At 42.6% G+C, this 20354-nt stretch overlaps 1 protein-coding gene across 1 annotated transcript in view; it reads left to right on the plus strand.

Annotated features, from left to right (window-relative positions):
* LOC138981175 (sialin-like) overlaps positions 1-20256 on the plus strand; it is a 21295-nt gene extending 1039 nt beyond the window's left edge. Inside the window, exons 2-10 of the mRNA XM_070354008.1 lie at positions 3061-3455; positions 4226-4462; positions 6083-6266; positions 7665-7795; positions 12236-12385; positions 12896-13028; positions 16318-16468; positions 18390-18480; positions 19083-20256. Of these exons, the coding sequence (XP_070210109.1) occupies positions 3061-3455; positions 4226-4462; positions 6083-6266; positions 7665-7795; positions 12236-12385; positions 12896-13028; positions 16318-16468; positions 18390-18480; positions 19083-19292 (1682 nt within the window). The 3' untranslated portion in view covers positions 19293-20256. The remainder of the gene's footprint in view (positions 1-3060; positions 3456-4225; positions 4463-6082; positions 6267-7664; positions 7796-12235; positions 12386-12895; positions 13029-16317; positions 16469-18389; positions 18481-19082) is intronic.
* Positions 20257-20354: the final 98 nt, after the last annotated feature.

A 20354-nucleotide genomic window follows, 5' to 3' on the forward strand; every position in this document is an offset into this window, starting at 1 on the left:
AGGTCAAAATGAGTTCGGCTCATTCTCTCCCTGACAGGATGCCTTGATTTTAACATATTTAGAGCTTTTTGTAATGCATTATTGATATAAGCACTTGAAAAAAGTTAGTTTTTGATTGTTTTTTTTTTCCGTGTAAACAAGTTTGAATCATTTTGTACATTTATTTTTGATTGTGTTCTCTTTGTTGTAAATGCGGGGCAAAACGCCCCATAGTTTGGGGAAAAAAGCCAATGTGTGCGTTTAGCCCCAAGGTATGGGGCGTTTTGCCACAAGAACGAGGCAAAAAGGCCACATTTGTTTAGTTCGTTTTTTGCTAACTACGGTCTTTTTGTTGTGTGTATCCGCAAATGTTTGTGGCAGTTTGTAGCCTTGACAGGCTTTAATAGTTTGGACCCATATTGAAGTGTCTGAACCCTAAATATGGACGGTTGACGTATTTTGCCCCGTGCTACCCTATACTTTTTTGCACCTGGCCCTCGCCCTTGCCCTAAAGAGGGACTAAATCTACTGTTATAACTACTACTACAAAAATACATAATTAGTGAAAAAGTATAAGTTTATGTACATAAGCGCATTATAAAGAAACATTGTAGTTCATAAATGTTTATGACTAGGTGCAAGCAAAAATTTGCAAATCAAATTAAAGTCAGAATACTATGCAATAGTACATCAACTCTGCACACACACACACACACACACACACACACACACACACACACACACACACACACACTCACACACACACACACACACACACACACACACACACACACACACACATACACACACATTTTTAGATTAAAAGAAGACAGAAAGAGAGCGTTTTATTTAACGCATGTTACTTCGAGGAGCTAGGGGAGGGATATGAAATCCAATGTTATTTTACGAGGGTTGTGGCATAAGCAATACAAACAAGCTCTTAATTAATTCTGAAATTATGAAAAATTAACCATAAGCGAATAAATATACGATTTTTCATTTCGTTGATTCAGACTCAAACTGTAGTACTTTATCTGCTAGCCATAGCTTCATTTCGTTGATTCAGACTCAAACTGTAGTACTTTATCTGCTAGCCATAGCTTCATTTCGTTGATTCAGACTCAAACTGTAGTACTTTATCTGCTAGCCATAGCTTCATTTCGTTGATTCAGACTCAAACTGTAGTACTTTATCTGCTAGCCAAAGCTTCATTTCGTTGATTCAGACTCAAACTGTAGTACTTTATCTGCTAGCCATAGCTTCATTTCGTTGATTCAGACTCAAACTGTAGTACTTTATCTGCTAGCCATAGCTTCATTTCGTTGATTCAGACTCAAACTGTAGTACTTTATCTGCTAGCCATAGCTTCATTTCGTTGATTCAGACTCAAACTGTAGTACTTTATCTGCTAGCCATAGCTTCATTTCGTTGATTCAGACTCAAACTGTAGTACTTTATCTGCTAGCCATAGCTTCATTTCGTTGATTCAGGCTCAAACTGTAGTACTTTATCTGCTAGCCATAGCTTCATTTCGTTGATTCAGGCTCAAACTGTAGTACTTTATCTGCTAGCCATAGCTTCATTTCGTTGATTCAGACTCAAACTGTAGTACTTTATCTGCTAGCCATAGCTTCATTTCGTTGATTCAGGCTCAAACTGTAGTACTTTATCTGCTAGCCATAGCTTCATTTCGTTGATTCAGACTCAAACTGTAGTACTTTATCTGCTAGCCAAAGCTTCATTTCGTTGATTCAGACTCAAACTGTAGTACTTTATCTGCTAGCCAAAGCTTCATTTCGTTGATTCAGACTCAAACTGTAGTACTTTATCTGCTAGCCATAGCTTCATTTCGTTGATTCAGACTCAAACTGTAGTACTTTATCTGTTAGCCATAGCTTCATTTCGTTGATTCAGACTCAAACTGTAGTACTTTATCTGCTAGCCATAGCTTCATTTCGTTGATTCAGACTCAAACTGTAGTACTTTATCTGCTAGCCATAGCTTCATTTCGTTGATTCAGACTCAAACTGTAGTACTTTATCTGCTAGCCATAGCTTCATTTCGTTGATTCAGACTCAAACTGTAGTACTTTATCTGCTAGCCATAGCTTCATTTCGTTGATTCAGGCTCAAACTGTAGTACTTTATCTGCTAGCCATAGCTTCATTTCGTTGATTCAGGCTCAAACTGTAGTACTTTATCTGCTAGCCATAGCTTCATTTCGTTGATTCAGACTCAAACTGTAGTACTTTATCTGCTAGCCATAGCTTCATTTCGTTGATTCAGGCTCAAACTGTAGTACTTTATCTGCTAGCCAAAGCTTCATTTCGTTGATTCAGACTCAAACTGTAGTACTTTATCTGCTAGCCATAGCTTCATTTCGTTGATTCAGACTCAAACTGTAGTACTTTATCTGCTAGCCATAGCTTCATTTCGTTGATTCAGGCTCAAACTGTAGTACTTTATCTGCTAGCCATAGCTTCATTTCGTTGATTCAGGCTCAAACTGTAGTACTTTATCTGCTAGCCATAGCTTCATTTCGTTGATTCAGACTCAAACTGTAGTACTTTATCTGCTAGCCATAGCTTCATTTCGTTGATTCAGACTCAAACTGTAGTACTTTATCTGCTAGCCATAGCTTCATTTCGTTGATTCAGACTCAAACTGTAGTACTTTATCTGCTAGCCATAGCTTCATTTCGTTGATTCAGACTCAAACTGTAGTACTTTATCTGCTAGCCATAGCTTCATTTCGTTGATTCAGACTCAAACTGTAGTACTTTATCTGCTAGCCATAGCTTCATTTCGTTGATTCAGACTCAAACTGTAGTACTTTATCTGCTAGCCATAGCTTCATTTCGCTGATTCAGGCTCAAACTGTAGTACTTTATCTGCTAGCCATAGCTTCATTTCGTTGATTCAGACTCAAACTGTAGTACTTTATCTGCTAGCCATAGCTTCATTTCGTTGATTCAGACTCAAACTGTAGTACTTTATCTGCTAGCCATAGCTTCATTTCGTTGATTCAGACTCAAACTGTAGTACTTTATCTGCTAGCCATAGCTTCATTTTGTTTTTTTCAGACCCAGTCAGCGAAACCACTTCAACTGCGAGTGATGACGATCGCTCTGCCAGGACACCTCTTATGTCATCCAAGCAAGCGTCATCACGACATACGTCAGCATCATCCGTCACACTACGTCATGACGAAGGTGGTGGTGGTGATGATGACAATGACGTAGAAAGCTGTCACGGCAAAATGACGTCATGTCGCTGGGTGCTGGGCTACATGTGCTGCGCCGCACGCTTCTGTCAATCAACCATCCGTCAGTGTATCGGCATGGCCGTCGTCTGCATGGCAGTGCATTCTCGCACCAACACTTTGCCCAAACAACAGTCAGTGCCTACCGAAGATGGTAGAGAGCTGGACTTAGCGTTCGACAAAACCACTGGCTTCACCAACAGCAGCGCTGGAGATGTGAGTTTCAAATTTCAGAACAGGAGTAATTCCGATTTGTCAAAGGCACAGTTTTACGCCCAATTGCATCTTTTTGGTAATTAACGAACAATAGCTGGTATTACGCTCTTACCTGAAACGTCAATCTTGACTTCGCATAGTGCCACATGTATTCTCGTGATCATGTACCCCTCAGCGACCGGCACGGTTGGCCAAGTGGTAAGGCGTCCGCCCCGTGATCGGGAGGTCGTGGGTTCGAACCCCGGCCGGGTCATACCTAAGACTTTAAATTTGGCAATCTAGTGGCTGCTCCGCCTGGCGTCTGGCATTATGGGGATAGTGCTAGGACTGGTTGGTCCGGTGTCAGAATAATGTGACTGGGTGAGACATGAAGCCTGTGCTGCGATTTCTGTCTTGTGTGTGGCGCACGTTATATGTCAAAGCAGCACCGCCCTGATATGGCCCTTCGTGGTCGGCTGGGCGTTAAGCAAACAAACAAACAAACAAACAAACAAACCCCTCAGCGTTTTTGAAAAACAGTTTGCCTTGCCCGACATTTTCGGCATTCTCAGACAACCCACCACAATGTTGCCTTATAAATGCAAATTCTTCGGGCAATAAGCTACAATCTTTGCAATAAAGAAGTAGTAAATACCACTTAATTGCTATGATAAAAGGTATAAATATATCTCAGTATGCCAACCATAACCTCTGGAATGCAAAGTAAGCCAGTATCACAGTTTGTCGTTCTTCTGATGGTTTTATAGCTTCTTTTTTTTTATTTTAAGCAGACAGGAGCGCAGTTTGTGTGGTCCCCAGAGTTAGAAGGTCTCATCCTCAACAGCTTCAACATTGGGTTTTTCTTCTCCCCAATCCTTGGCGGCCATATTGCTGGACGTTTTGGCGGCAAGCGCGTGGTGCTTGTGGCACTCGTAGCGGGATCCATCGTCACCATTTGCCTCCCTTTAGCCGCCAACTTCAACGTCGTCTTTGTCATCTTGCTCAGGGCTCTTGCAGGTTTTTTCTTGGTAAGAAAAGATCAACATGTTGAGGGGTAAGGGTACGTTATTATTCGTCAACCTAATGTATTTTCCCAGTTTTAATCAACTTTACATCGTTTTTGAAGCGACCGACGGGAATACTTGACTGTGCTCTGTGAGAGGTGTTTTTTTTGTGCTTAATATTATTTTGTTTGGACCTAGCTATTGATGTGTACATTGTTGTTAAACAGTTGTTTGTTGTATGTTTATCAGGGTTTGCTAGTGTGTGATAGGGTTCGTGTCCGTCTGTAGATGTTAGTTTCTTTGTTAGTCCTGTGTTGACAACTCTTCGACAAGCGCTTAGAACTGTACCCACGGAATACGCGCTATATAAGCTTCCTATTGATTGATTGATTGATTGATTGATTGATTGAATACTAGCATGGTGGTTAGGAGTCAGCCTTGCAGCTAAAAGGTTCGGGATTCGAATCCCGGCTGCCCTTCGTAGGTTGAGAATTAAGGGTGGGTTTTTTCCGATCGCCCAGTTCAAATTGTGTGCAGACCTAGTGCTAGTACCGATCGCCCAGTTCAAATTGTGTGCAGACCTAGTGCTAGTACCGATCGCCCAGTTCAAATTGTGTGCAGACCTAGTGCTAGTACCGATCGCCCAGTTCAAATTGTGTGCAGACCTAGTGCTAGTACCGATCGCCCAGTTCAAATTGTGTGCAGACCTAGTGCTAGTACCGATCGCCCAGTTCAAATTGTGTGCAGACCTAGTGCTAGTACCGATCGCCCAGTTCAAATTGTGTGCAGACCTAGTGCTAGTACCGATCGCCCAGTTCAAATTGTGTGCAGACCTAGTGCTAGTACCGATCGCCCAGTTCAAATTGTGTGCAGACCTAGTGCTAGTACCGATCGCCCAGTTCAAATTGTGTGCAGACCTAGTGCTAGTACCGATCGCCCAGTTCAAATTGTGTGCAGACCTAGTGCTAGTACCGATCGCCCAGTTCAAATTGTGTGCAGACCTAGTGCTAGTACCGATCGCCCAGTTCAAATTGTGTGCAGACCTAGTACCGATCGCCCAGTTCAAATTGTGTGCAGACCTAGTGCTAGTACCGATCGCCCAGTTCAAATTGTGTGCAGACCTAGTGCTAGTACCGATCGCCCAGTTCAAATTGTGTGCAGACCTAGTGCTAGTACCGATCGCCCAGTTCAAATTGTGTGCAGACCTAGTGCTAGTACCGATCGCCCAGTTCAAATTGTGTGCAGACCTAGCACTAGTACCGAATTCCCCTTCGTGTGTACACACATGCACGAGACTTAAATATGCACATAAAGATCGTGTGACCCATGTCCAAATTGTGGGGGTTCTTATGCACATAAAGATCGTGTGACCCATGTCCAAATTGTGGGGGTTCTAGAAACACAAAATTATCAAGCATGCAACGACCCGTATGGAGTATTGCTGTCTAAAATGGCGGAGAGTTTGGTCTTACAAGTACAAGCCAACTCGTTCAAAAACAAGATCGTGCACGTGAGAGTTGTTGAACACGAACACGGAGGAAGGGCTGACAAGAAGAGAGAAAATGGCAAAGCACTAGTACTACATCGTCTTCTTTTCACGCAGTCCATGTGGTCAGATTCAAAAGATAATTTGTATTGCATTAGGGTGTGACGGACCCAGCCATCCAGGCCTTATGGGCAAGATGGGCACCGAAGCACGAGAAAGCCCAGCTGACCACGTGCTCCTACACGGGCCTCAGTTTGGCGGGCATCGTCACTTTCTACATTTCGGGCCACCTCTGCGGCATCAACATGGACGATGGGTGGCCTTTTATTTTTTACTTCTTCGGTGAGAAGTTTCTGAGATTTTCTGTCATAACGAAGTCAGAGCCGGTAAGCCGAGGACTTCCTTTTGCCCTTTGGTTTTGTTTTGGTATTATCCCTGTAAGGCTGATGAAGAAGCAGACAATGTTTGTGCTACTGTGAATATACTATTGGATCATCTTTGGCTGGGTGGGGAGTCTGAGAGTTCCTTTCAGTTTGGCAGCTTATAACGTCGGGAACAGAATTCTTTTTAGTGTTATTCTTAAATTTCGATTTGTTTTCTTTGTAAAAAAAAAAAAAAAATTTAATTAAAGTGATTGCGCTGTATTCTCATACATGTTCTGACTCCAAAACTGTATAATTTTGTTGTGTTTTGTACCAAATAAGCATTGATGTTGAACCTTATTTCCCATCATGTCAACGCATGTAACAATACACTGCTCCAAATATCAGAATTTGAAAATACACGGGAGATTTTCCAAGCCAAAAACGTCTAGTCGTTTCTGTCAACAATACTGGTTCAAGAATGGTGTAACATGCAAAATCCTTTTTTTGGCTGTACTCCGTGAACAGCACTGCACTGTACGCGAAATTGGTCTAGTTAAAGGGCACCATCGGCTGGTATGCAGCGCGACAGATGTAGCTCTTTTTTGGTGTCTGAACTACATGTACATCCGGTGTAACACGAGAAAATTACTCCCACGAGATTTTTACTCCGGAGTACAAATTTCGTACGAAAATGTTACTCCCTTTACGAAAGAAGCACTCCCCCATTACACGAGAAAATTACTCCCCACGACAGGTGAGTTCCGAGTAAACATTTCGTACACAAATGTTACTCCCCTGACAAATAAAAAACGAATAAATTACTTCACCCTAACACAAGCAATTTAACTTCCCATTCCAGGTGTACGAAATTTATAGTCCTTTGTCCCCTGTTAGTCTTGGTGGTGGAAGGGGTCGAGGGAAGGTAGCGCGACATTCGTTTGCGTGAAATCACAGATTGGCATCATCCCTTCGCCCGCATCCCATTTTCGCGTACGAGATTTTTACTGGAAGTAAAAAAAATGGGGAGTAAAAATTTCGTGGAGGGAGTAATTTTTTCGTGCCTTGGGGAGTTCTTTTCTCGAACGAAAAATTTACTCGGAGTAAGAATTTCGTACGAAATTTTTACTCCGGAGTAAATTTTTTGTGGAGTAAAAATTTCGTGTTACACCGGTGTTGCTGGCAACTCCAAATCCATTTTGCTCACAAGATCTCCAGTTAGGTTTGTGTGCAAAATGCGCTAAATCTAGCTCTGTGGACTTCTACTACAAGAAGGCCACTGATATTTTTTAGATCAGTGAAGACGGTCTGTGTGCACTGCAGACGGATGTTCGGCTTCGAGCTGTTATTTTAATCCTAATTAATTTGAACCCTGCAGGAGGCTTCACTTTCCTGTGTGCCATCCCCTGGGTGTTCTTGGTGCACGATTCTCCGGAGCAGCATCCGCGTATCTCGGACTACGAGCTGGGCCTCATGACCCACGGCAAGGGACGGGGCAATGTGTACACGGTTTGTACTCATTCTACAAGGTGTTATCAGTTTCTGAGTTAGCTGTTTACGTTGGAAGGGCGTATGAAACCGCTATATTAAAGGCACAGTAAGTCTCCCGTAAACCATCACAGATACTGTCAGGCTTTTACACACAGTACAAACACCATTTCGTTTAAACACTCACCGCTTGAGAACATCCTAGGTGCCCTACATAAAGAGCGAGCAATTTTCAAAGAATCTATTTTCGTGGACAGTCTGATCGGCAAATCAGGCGCCTCGTTTTGGCGCTGGAACTAACTTTTAAAATCTAGAGAATCAATTGACAGCTTGTTACACAAACATTCTTAAATCATAAAGGAACTTGATCTTTTTTCATCAAGACAAGACCAGTATAATTCGAAGTTTTCAAAGTTTGAAGAAAGAAAAGCCCGGAAACGTGTCACGCAAACCGTCTTTCTCGTAGCAGACGACAGTTCTGCCTAGCGCCCGTTCCTCTGAACATGCAACTGCCACCGCTCTAGTTCGTGTGAATCGCAACCGTTGCGTTTAGATTCAGAGGTACAAAATAACGTGCTATTGCAGATAAGCTTTCAGCGAGTCGCATTGAAATCACAAACTGACGACTACATTGTAAACAAGTCGCGTAAGGCGAAAATACAATATTTAGTCAAGTAGCTGTCGAACTCACAGAATGAAACTGAACGCAACGCAACGCAGCAAGACCGTATACTCGTAGCATCGTCACTCCACCGCCCTTGGCAAAGGCAGTGCACGTGGAATTGACAAGAAGAGCGGGGTATTCGTTGCGCTGAGAAGGATAGCACGCTTTTCTGTACCTCTCTTTGTTTTAACTTTCTGAGCGTGTTTTTAATCCAAACATATCATATCTATATATTTTTGGAATCAGGAACCGACAAGGAATAAGATAAAAGTGTTTTTAAATTGATTTCGAAAAAAAAATTTTGATAATAATTTTTATATATTTAATTTTCAGAGCTTCTTTTTAATCCGAATATAACATATTTATATGTTTTTGGAATCAGCAAATGATGGAGAATAAGATAAACGTAAATTTGGATCGTTTTATAAATTTTTATTTTTTTTTACAATTTTCAGATTTTTAATGACCAAAGTCATTAATTAATTTTTAAGCCACCAAGCTGAAATGCAATACCGAACCCCGGGCTTCGTCGAAGAGTACTTGACCAAAATTTCAACCAATTTGGTTGAAAAATGAGGGCGTGACAGTGCCGCCTCAACTTTCACGAAAAGCCGGATGTGACGTCATCAAAGACATTTATCAAAAAAATGAAAAAAACGTTCGGGGATTTCATACCCAGGAACTCTCATGTCAAATTTCATAAAGATCGGTCCAGTAGTTTAGTCTGAATCGCTCTACACACACACACACACACACAGACACACACACACACGCACACACACACGCACATACACCACGACCCTCGTTTCGATTCCCCCTCGATGTTAAAATATTTAGTCAAAACTTGACTAAATATAAAAAAGGAAACTGGAACACACGGTTTCACGATGGCTCAGGGGTAAGATAAACCACGCAAAAATAAATTCTTTGAAAAATGCTCGCTCTTTACGGAGGGCACCTAGGATGTTCAAAAGCGGTGAGTGTGTAAATTAAAGGGTGTTTTGTACTGTGTGTAAAAGCCTGACAGTATCTGTGATGGTTTACGGGAGGCTTACTGATAAGATTTCATATACAACTGTAGTCCTGTGAAGTTACCCTCATTGAATTCGGGCTGCTTTCTCACTGGGAAAGCGAGCTGCCATACAGTACGGCGCTACCCTTACAGTACGGCGCTACCCTTACAGTACGGCGCTACCCTTACAGTACGGCGCTACCCTTACAGTACGGCGCTACCCTTACAGTACGGCGCTACCCTTACAGTACGGCGCTACCCTTACAGTACGGCGCTACCCTTACAGTACGGCGCTACCCTTACAGTACGGCGCTACCCCTACAGTACGGCGCTACCCTTACAGTACGGCGCTACCCTTACAGTACGGCGCTACCCTTACAGTACGGCGCTACCCATACAGTACGGCGCTACCCATACAGTACGGCGCTACCCATACAGTACGGCGCTACCCATACAGTACGGCGCTACCCATACAGTACGGCGCTACCCATTTTATCCCTGCATGCGTGCATTCATGTTTCCAAGCCCTGACACTTTTGCTGTGAACTTTATAGTGAGCATTCGTGCACACGGTGGTGTTCGGACACCGATGAGAGTCTGCACAAAGTTGACTCTGGGAAATCAATCCCCCGCCGAAAGTGGAGATCGAACCCATAGCGATAAATTTATTGGTTTTGAAGCCAGTCGCGCTACCGACGGAGCTATTTCCCACCGATGTCAGACGTTCCTTCTGTCGAGACCTCCTTTTCATTCCATAACCTCTGTAAATGTGCCTCCATTTTAGTACTGTCTTCTCCATTTGTCAGATTTTTGGAGGTCTGAAACATTAAACTTAAGACCCAGACTTTAAACCCTTTTAGGGGTGTTCCACTGAAGCATTGTTCAGAGAGAGGGCTCGTCTTCATCTTAATATAGAAACCTTCGTAGGAGAAGGAAAACCCGAAATTAAACCCTAGTAGTCCCTCGAAGACGGAATTGTGCCGGTGTAACACGAGAAAATTACTCCCACGAGATTTTTACTCCGGAGTAAAAATTTCGTACGAAAATGTTACTCCCTTTACGAAAAAAGCACTCCCCCATTACACGAGAAAATTACTCCCCAAGACAGGTGAGTTCCGAGTAAACATTTCGTACAAAAATGTTACTCCCCTGACGAATAAATAACGAATAAATTACTTCACCCCAACACGAGCAATTCAACTTCCCATGCCAGGTGTACAAAACTTTTACTCCCTTGTCCCCTGTTAGTCTCGGTGGTGGAAGGGGTGGAAGGAGGGTAGCGCGACATTCGTGTGCGCGAAATCACTTATTGGCATTATCCCTTCGCCCGCATCCCATTTTTGCGTACGAGATTTTTACTGGAAGTAAAAAAAATGGGGAGTAAAAATTTCGTGGAGGGAGTAATTTTTTCGTGCCTTGGGGAGTTCTTTTCTCGTACGAAAAGTGTACTCGGAGTAAGAATTTCGTACGAAATATTTACTCCGGAGTAAATTTTTCGTGGAGTAAAAATTTCGTGTTACAGCGGTCATCAGTAATAATCCCTTACACAACCGGTCGAACGCAGAAGGTCTCAAGAAAACAAAAATACTTCCAGACTCTTTGTCAAATAAAAAGAAACAAACTTAGACGTCCGCACAGAGGACATAGAGAACAGACAGAATTCACCCGTTTCATACCGGCACGGTGGCCTAGTGGTAAGGCGTCCGCCCCGTGATCGGGAGGTCGTGGGTTCGAACCCCGGCCGGGTCATACCTAAGACTTTAAAATTGGCAATCTAGTGGCTGCTCCGCCTGGCGTCTGGCATTATGGGGTTAGTGCTAGGACTGGTTGGTCCGGTGTCAGAATAATGTGACTGGGTGAGACACAGTGAAGCCTGTGCTGCGACTTCTGTCTTGTGAGTGGTGCACGTTATATGTCAAAGCAGCACCGCCCTGATATGGCCCTTCGTGGTCGGCTGGGCGTTAAGCAAACAAACAAACAAACAAACAAAAACCCTTTTCATATTATGATATGGTGAAGCCCCAGTCTGTCTCCAATGGTTTACAGAACGGTTTAAATCTTCTCATGAAAAAAAGCAGTCGTAACCTTATCGAGCACACTTGCAATAGCATTTAATAGCATTAAATGACACAGTTCGTTTGAATGGCTATTTAGCTCGCGTAAACCACACACCAGTTTTCGTGATCCCGTGTGATCCACGTTCCTCAGTTTTTTTTCACAATTTGGTCGTCACTTTGTGATTTCAATGCGACTCGCTGTATCTGCAATAGCACGTTATTGTGTACCTCTGAATCTAAAACGCAACAACCAGCTGCGAGACACACGAACTTATCGGCGGCGGTTGGCTTCAAACAAGCAAGCGCTATGGAGAACATTCGTCTGCTGCAGAAAACACGACCTTGCGAGACAGGCTTCCGGGCTTCCGGGATTTGTCTCATTGTAAATCCGGCTGGCCACCCAAAAATAAATTCTTCAAAAAATGCTCGCTCTTTACGAAGGGCACCTGGGATGCTCTCAAGCGGTGAGTGTTTACACGAAAGGGTGTTTGTACTGTGTGTAAAAGTCTGACAGTGTCTGTGACCATAAACGGATGGTTTACGGGAAGCTGAGTGTGCCTTTAAGTCAATTGTCTATCCGTGGTTTAATATTTGCGACTCGTGTAAAAGAGAAAACCCGTTTTGAATTCAGCTGTGGAGTTTTCGTGTTTTCTTAAGCAGACAAGTATTTTTTTCATAATTAAGCTACTGGTGGTTTTTTTTTAATAACTATTTCTGGTTGTCTGCAGAAAGTGAAGACCCCATGGAAAGACATCCTGACGTCAGGTCCATTCTGGGCCATAGTGGTAGCGCACATGACGTATACCTGGGTGACGTCATGGATGATGTCATACCTGCCTAAATACCTGAATGACATACTTAACTTTGACGTCAAAGAGGTACTTCTGAAAACCTGTAACTGTTATTTCTTTGAGTGAATTTGACTTTAATGAGAAATTCTGACTTGTCCTTTGTTGTTGTTGTTGTTGTTGTTGTTCTCGTTGTTGTTCTCGTTGTTGTTCTTGTTGGTGGTGGTGGTGGAGGAGGTGATAGTAGTGGTGGTGGTGGTGTGTGTGTATGATGGTCTCATCTGCTGGTTGAATTAAGGCCGCACTGTGGCGACCGCGTTTTTCAATCAAATTAATTGATTTTCTTGTTGTCAAACAATCTCCGACCCAGGGACTGTGTTTCAATCAAAATTCGTTGATTTTTTGTGTGTGTGTCAAACGATCCCTGGCCCGGTTCAGACAGTGGGATTGCATTTCAGCTCCTATATCTATTTTGCATTCCACAGCAGGTAGTTGCTCATCGTCTGTCAGGTGACACTTGTGCATGCATTTTTTTTAATTGTTTTTGTATGAGCAGTAGAATTGTTTTGATGCTCTATTTACTTTTATTTCTGTCTGCAGAATGGTTTGTATTCCTCTCTGCCGTACGTGGGACGTCTGTTGTCCGGCTTCCTTAGCAGTTATGTGTGTGACAAACTGCAGCGCGTGGGTGTTCTTTCTACAGGAGGTTGCAGAAAACTCTTCCAGTTAGTCGGTAAGCACGTGCAACGCGGCACAGTCCTTAATTCCTGTGAAAACAATTCTCACTATCTCATATCTGCTTGGGATTTTAGATGGGATGAGAACATGCCTCCATTTGGTCACAAACCAAAACTCAACGGCCTGACTGCTGTTCGAGGAGAATGGGATTTAATTTTAATAAACTAATTTGATCTCCCCCAAAAAACACACACACACACACACATCCACCCACCCACCCACCCTCCCCCACCCACCCACCCACACACACACACACACACACACACACACACACACACACACACTCTAAGCAGGAAGCAGTCATGATGTTGTTGTTTGGCAGTTGCCTAAGTGGAAGGATTAGTTGTCTTCAGTATCCGATGTAAAAGCCTGGGCGCATCTGAAATAGTAAGCGGGCCTTGAAATGTGATGGCGGTAGCTTGTGCATTATATGATAACACTGGAACATGAACATTTCATTAGCATTTCTAGTCTGTGGGTTGTGCTTGTGTGTTCGTTGTTGCTTGTTTTTTATTACTCATTTTATGTTACCATTTCTTTTAGTGTGTATCTGGCTGAACAAAAAATGCCTGAAAAAGAGACCACATAAAAAAATGGAAATGAGCCAATAGGCGAGCTGTTACAGAGCTTCCCACAACACCATTGTATACACCCCCCCCCCCCCATCTCTCTCTCTCTCTCTCTCTCTCTCTCTCTCTCTCTCTCTCTCTCTCTCTCTCTCTCTCTCTCTCTTTCTGTGACACTCACTTACCTTTATAATCTTTGTTTAGACAAAAATTATTTCCCAGTCGCCCTGAAACAGGCTAAAGTCATCCGTCTGTTTAAATCAGGTGATAAAAAAGACCCATCAAACTATAGGCCAATTTCAATATTGTCTGTTTTATCAAAACCACTTGAAAAACACATTAACAAACATATTCTAATGAATCTTAACCAAAACAATTTACTTCACCCTAAACAATCGGGTTTTAGAGCTAACCATTCCTGCCATACTGCCTTAGTTTCTCTTGTTGATCAATGGCTGGAGAAAATAAACGACAATGAATTCTGTGGTGCCATTTTTGTTGATTTTGCTAAAGCCTTTGACGTTATTGATCACACGTTATTACTGAGAAAGTTTGCATTGTATGGCGTCGGAATCGAAACTGTCAAACTTATTAGTTCATTTCTCACCGGCAGACAACAGACTGTACTAACAAACGCCTCGGCGTCGAGCATGCAAGAAGTAAAATACGGTGTACCACAAGGATCGGTTTTAAGACCCCTCCTCTTCTCTATATACATTAATGACCTCCCCCTACATATTCAAAATGTATGTGAACTTTTTGCAGATGACACCACAATTCACTCCAGCAACACAAATGTAACTCGCTTATCAGAATCACTTCAAAGGAGTTTAAACCAGTTGACAGAGTGGACTGAACTAAACCATATGTCTCTTAACCCAAAGAAAACCAAATATATGGTCATAACAACAAGACAAAAACGCCAGAATATTTGTTCAGCTGGTCCTGCTTTAATGATAGATGGTGAAATAGTGGAAAAAGTCGACCATCACAAACTGCTGGGTGTTAATATCGATAACAACTTGTCTTGGTCAACCCACATAGAGCAACTTAGTAAAGTGGTGTCTAAGAAAGTGTATCTCTTATCTAGAATTAAACACTTCCTGAACTGCCAAACCAGAAAGTTATTCTTCATTGCTCATATTCAATCTGTTATTGATTACGCATCCACTCTATGGGACTCCGCAAGTGAAAATTCCTTAAAACCACTCAGCAGATTACATAAAAGAGCGCTAAAAGTAGTATTACTAAAGCACACTACCCTCACAGAGTTAGACCACATACATTTAGGGATCTTACCTCAAAAGTCAAGACTGCTTTTTAACAAAGGAATCTTTATGCATAAAATTATATCCGAAACTCTACCCCAAACCATTTGTTCAAAGTTCTCTTTGAAGAATTCACACCACCTTATGAAATTTAACACTCCTCTTCCTAGGATAGACTTATTTAAGTCTAGTCTAGTTTATTCAGGACGTGGCCGTCTCTGGAACGCTCTTCCGAATGCCTTACGGGAAGCTACCAGCACAGATTCTTTCAAAAACAAATATATATCCCATTTAATGAAAATAGTATATTCTTGATTGTTATGTCCTTTGGGACACAGTCACTCACTTTTGATTTATTGTTTTGTTCACGAAATTATGATGTTCTGCATAATATCCATTGTCTTGCAGAGTTGATGTACTATTGCATATTCTGACTCTAATTGACTTGCAAATTTTTGCTTTGCACCTTGTCATGAACATTTATAAACTACAATGTTTCATATAATGCACTTATGTACATAAACTTATACTGTTTTACTAATTATGTAAGTATGTAGTAGTAGTTATTATAGTAGATTTAGTCCCTCTTTAGGGCGAGGACCAGATGCAAAAAAGTATACCAATGCTTATTCTGTTACCCTCGTAAAATAAAGAATTGTCATTGTCATTGTCATTGTCTGTGTCTCTATCTAAGCTGTGTGTGAGTGTGTGTGTGTGTGTGTGTGTGTGTGTGTGTGTGTGTGTGTGTGTCTCCCTCTCTGTGACTCTGGCTGTCTGTCTGTGTCTGCCTCTCTCTCTGTCTCTCTCTCTGTGTCTCTCTGTGTGTGTCTCTCTCTATCTGTGTGTGTGTGTGTTTCTCTCTGTCTCTGTGTGTGTCTCTGTCTGTGTGTGTGTCTCTCTATCTGTCTCTCTCTCTCTCTCTCTCTCTCTCTCTCTCTCTCTCAGTCTCTGTGTGTGTGTCTCTCTCTCTGTCTCTCCCTCTCTCTGTTTGTCTGTCTCTCTCTCTGTTTCGCTCTCTCTGTGTCTATGTCTCTCTTTAAAATATAGTTCGTTCGTTCGTTCGTGTCTGCCTCTCTCTGTCTCTCTCTCTCTGTCTCTCTGTGTGTGTCTCTCTCTATCTGTGTGTGTGAGTGTGTGTGAGTGTGTGTGTGTGTGTGTTTCTCTCTGTCTCTGTGTGTGTGTCTGTCTCTGTCTCTGTCTCTCTCTCTCAGTCTCTGTGTGTGTGTCTCTCTCTCTGTTTCGCTCTCTCTGTGTCTATGTCTCTCTCTCTCTCTAAAATATAGTTCGTTCGTTTGTTCGTTCGTTCTCTCTCTCTCTCTCTGTCTTTGTCTATGTCTCTCTGTCTGTCTCTCTGTCTGTCTCTCTGTCTCTGTCTCTGTCTCTCTCTCTCTCCTCATGCTGTCATGCAAACGTGACATGTGTGTTATGTGTGTCTCTCACTTTCATGCAGGTTGTCTGGGGTGCGCAGGGTGCACCATATGCGTGGGATTTTTGAATGAAACGTCTCGTGGAGCCGCGGTAGCTCTGCTGGTGTTGGCCATGTCCTTCCAGAACGTTACTTCTATTGCGTTTCGCATCAATCATTTGGATATTGCACCCAGGTAACCAGTACATCTTGAGAAAATATGAGAAAATTCTGTTGAAACGGTAAAAATAAAGTGTCATTTTTATCCAAAAAATGGACAAAGCCGGGAATGTAAATTAGTATAGGCCCTACAACCAGAAGCACAACAACTTAAACTTATAAATATATGCTCACAGAAAGAACGTTGGCCAGTGGCGGACACTATTTTGCCAGAAAGTTGTTACTTTACTATGCTACATGCCTTGGAAGAGGGACAAATTAAAAATCGACAAAAAATCACAATAGGCAAAACTTTGCAACTTTTACATAATGAAGCGAAAGTCAAATCAATTATCTATCCAGAACATCTTGTTTTGTTATGCTAGATTGCGTATTTCGTGCGCTATGCTATTGCTACTGATGCAGGTGTCGATCGCATGAGCGGTCAAAACGGGAGTTTTTGCTTCAGTTTGGGGGGTATTGTGACAAAAAGCGCCGTATTTCAACAATAACTCAGTGGATGGTTTTGAAACTTTCAGAACATGTTGCCAACCTAGTAGACGTCCTTGGATTGGTGTAGGTATTTCTTTAGATGTACATGTAATGCAATGACCCAGAAAAAAGTGTTTCTGTGCGTGTGGGTATCGAGTGAAAAATGGAGGAGCCAGACCAGTGCCAAGTGGTGATGCCAGAGTGAGAGCAATGGTGCAAGAGTGAGAATGATGGTGCCAGAGTGAGCGTGGTGATGCAAGAGAGAGAATGATGGTGCCAGAGTGAGCGTGGTGATGCAAGAGTGAGAATGATGGTGCCAGAGTGAGCGTGGTGATGCCGGAGTGAACGTGGTGACTGTAGTGAGAGTGAGAGTGGTGCCAGAGTGAGCGAGGTGATGCCGGAGTGAACGTGGTGATTGAGGTGAGAGTGAGAGTGGTGGTGCCAGAGTGAGCGTGGTAATGCCGGAGTGAACGTGGTGACCGTGATGTGAGACTGAGAGTGGTGGTGCCAGAGTGAGCGTGGTGATGCCGGAGTGAACGTGGTGACTGATGTGAGCCTGAGTGAGAGTGGTGGTGCCAGAGTGAGCGTGGTCGTAATGCCGGAGTGAACGTGGTGACTGATGTGAGACAGAGTGAGAGTGGAGTGGTGCAAGACCGGTGCCAAAGTGAGAGTGGTGGTGCCACACCGATGAGAGTGGAGTGGTGCCAGACCGGTGCCCGAGTGAGAGTGGTGGTGCCAGAGTGAAAATGCTGGTGCCAAACGAGAGAATGGTGCTCAGTGAGAGACTGGTGCCAGAATGGTTGCATTGAGAAGGCGGTTTTACTGGGTGCTGCTATGTGTGTGTGTGTGTGTGTGTGTGTGTGTGTGTGAGTGTGTGTGTTCATTCTGTGCACCCGTGTACGCGGAGGTTGTGTTTGTAAACGGTCTATTAACTTTTTATAACAGTCGTTATATGGATGCACGAGCAGCCACACCCTCTGTCTGTGGTATATTTGTTTGCAGGTGTGACAGGCACGTGCTCTGTCTGTGTTAAAGAGATGAAGGTGTAGCAGGAGTTGTCTGTGTTAAAGAGATGAAGGTGTAGCAGGAGTTGTCTGTGTTAAAAAGATGAAGGTGTAGCAGGAGTTGTCTGTGTTAAAGAGATGAAGGTGTAGCAGGAGTTGTCTGTGTTAAAGAGATGAAGGTGTAGCAGGAGTTGTCTGTGTTAAAGAGATGAAGGTGTAGCAGGAGTTGTCTGTGTTAAAGAGATGAAGGTGTAGCAGGAGTTGTCTGTGTTAAAGAGAGTGAAGGTGTAGCAGGAGTTGTCTGTGTTAAAGAGATGAAGGTGGAGCAGGAGTTGTCTGTGTTAAAGAGATGAAGGTGTAGCAGGAGTTCTCTGTGTTACAATGTTTGCAGACTGTAAAAGAGGCTTGCTATGAGTTATACAACTTTGCAGATGTAGCAACAGTTCACTTTCTGTGTTTCAGGTTTGCAGGCGTAATGATGGGGATGACTGTCACAGCTGCCATGGGTTTCTCCCTAACTGCACCCCCTATCACAGCGGCCATTATCAAAGATGTACGTTCCTGCAGTCCAAGACTACCTGAATATAATTCTGTTCTTGCCCTCTGTGATAGGAAAAATGTGATTATGTATATTTGCATTATCGGGAATTCAAGACCTCTACTCATGCACCTGTCAACGATTTAGAGGGGATCACAGTCAACTTTCTCTCATTATTTAACAGTCTGGGGAAAAATACTTATTCGGCGTGTTTCACGTTGTATGCTTACTCACCTGGTGAGAGGTATTGAATTGTATACGTAATAATTAACACAAGGAAACTCGTTAATATGGAAGCACTGCTGACAAGTGATATGGGTGCATTATCAAATAATGTTTTCAACATGCTGCTTTGTTCTGTAATGGAGAGAAGAGAGGATGAAGTTTTATTACAGTGCATTAAGCACTGCTGAAAAGTGTTATGGGTGCATCATCAAATGTTTTCAAAATGCCGCTTTGTTCTGTATCAAAGGGAAGAGAGGATGATAAAAATAAATGTACAGTGCATTAATTGTTGATTTTTAGTTTTGGAAGGCGCTTAAAGTATGTTAGGATTAGGCGCCATATAAATACCCTTATTATTATTTATCAAAATGCTGCTCTGTTTGTTATTACAGGGAAGAGAGGAAGAGTGGATGATTATGTTCATCATCGTTGCATCACTGAACATCATAGGTGCTGTAGTCTTTGGGGTGTTTGCTAGCGGTCAAGTCCAAGAGTGGGGCCGACAAGCAAACGACAGTGACTACAACATCATTCCAGAGGTCTCCTCGTGTGATTCTGATAGTTTCAACGACACCAGTAAAACCAACAGTGCTAGAGGATAACACAGACAGCATGCAGATACAAGAGCAGGAATAATATGTACAGGAAATTTGAAATTTGAACTGTTGACAGACGAGAAAGCGCTTCACTTACAAAGTTAGAAACATGTGACCGTCTTCACCATGCAGAACCATTAAGGAAGTGGATAGACACAATTTCCGAGACTATGAAGCAGTTGATCTGCATGGGTTAATTAGCATGATAATATAGAAATGTTCACGCACTAGTCAAACACAGGCTTTGCTATCTGTCAGAGACATACTAATTATGTATAAAAGTTGATTATTCTGTTTCTCCTGGGGGTTTTACATGCTATTTATGTTGATGTATGAAAAAAACTTTGTAAAAAGATATTGAAAATGATCATTAGTGTTGCAATTTTAGCATGTCCGAATTAATACACAAATGCTAAATGACACAGATGCTGAACATTAACCTGGATCAGACTGACCTACATTATGATTACATTTGTATTCAATCAATCAAGGAGTCTTATATCGCGCATATTCCATGGGTACAGTTCTAGGCGCTCTGCAGTGATGCCGTGCGAGATGAAATTTTATACGGCCAGTAGATTGCAGCCATTTCGGCGCATATTTACCTTTCGCGGCCTATTATTCCAAGTCACACGGGTATAGGTAGACAATTATTAACTGTGCCTAAGCAATTTTGCCAGGAAAGACCCTTTTGTCAATCGTGGGATCTTTAACGTGCACACCCAATGTAGTGTACACGGGGGGAGGTTCGGACACCGAAGAGAGTCTGCACACAAAGTTGACTCTGTGAAATAAATTTCCGCCGAACCTGGGATCGAACTCACGCTGACAGCGGCCAACTGAATACAAATCCAGCGCGCTACCAACTGAGCTATATCCCCGACTGCCGCATTGCCAAGCTATATTCTTTGTGTTTTACCAATCTGGGCTGAATAAAATCTTGTGATTTTGTGATCAAAGATCCATTGTTATCAACTATTCTTTCTCCCATCAAAGGATGAGGTATGAATACGCAAAAATTTAAAGATTGAAACACATGCGCGCACACACACATTGAAGACTAATAAC

This window comes from Littorina saxatilis, linkage group LG12, assembly GCF_037325665.1.
Source record: "Littorina saxatilis isolate snail1 linkage group LG12, US_GU_Lsax_2.0, whole genome shotgun sequence".
In the NCBI taxonomy this organism is placed as follows: domain Eukaryota; kingdom Metazoa; phylum Mollusca; class Gastropoda; order Littorinimorpha; family Littorinidae; genus Littorina; species Littorina saxatilis.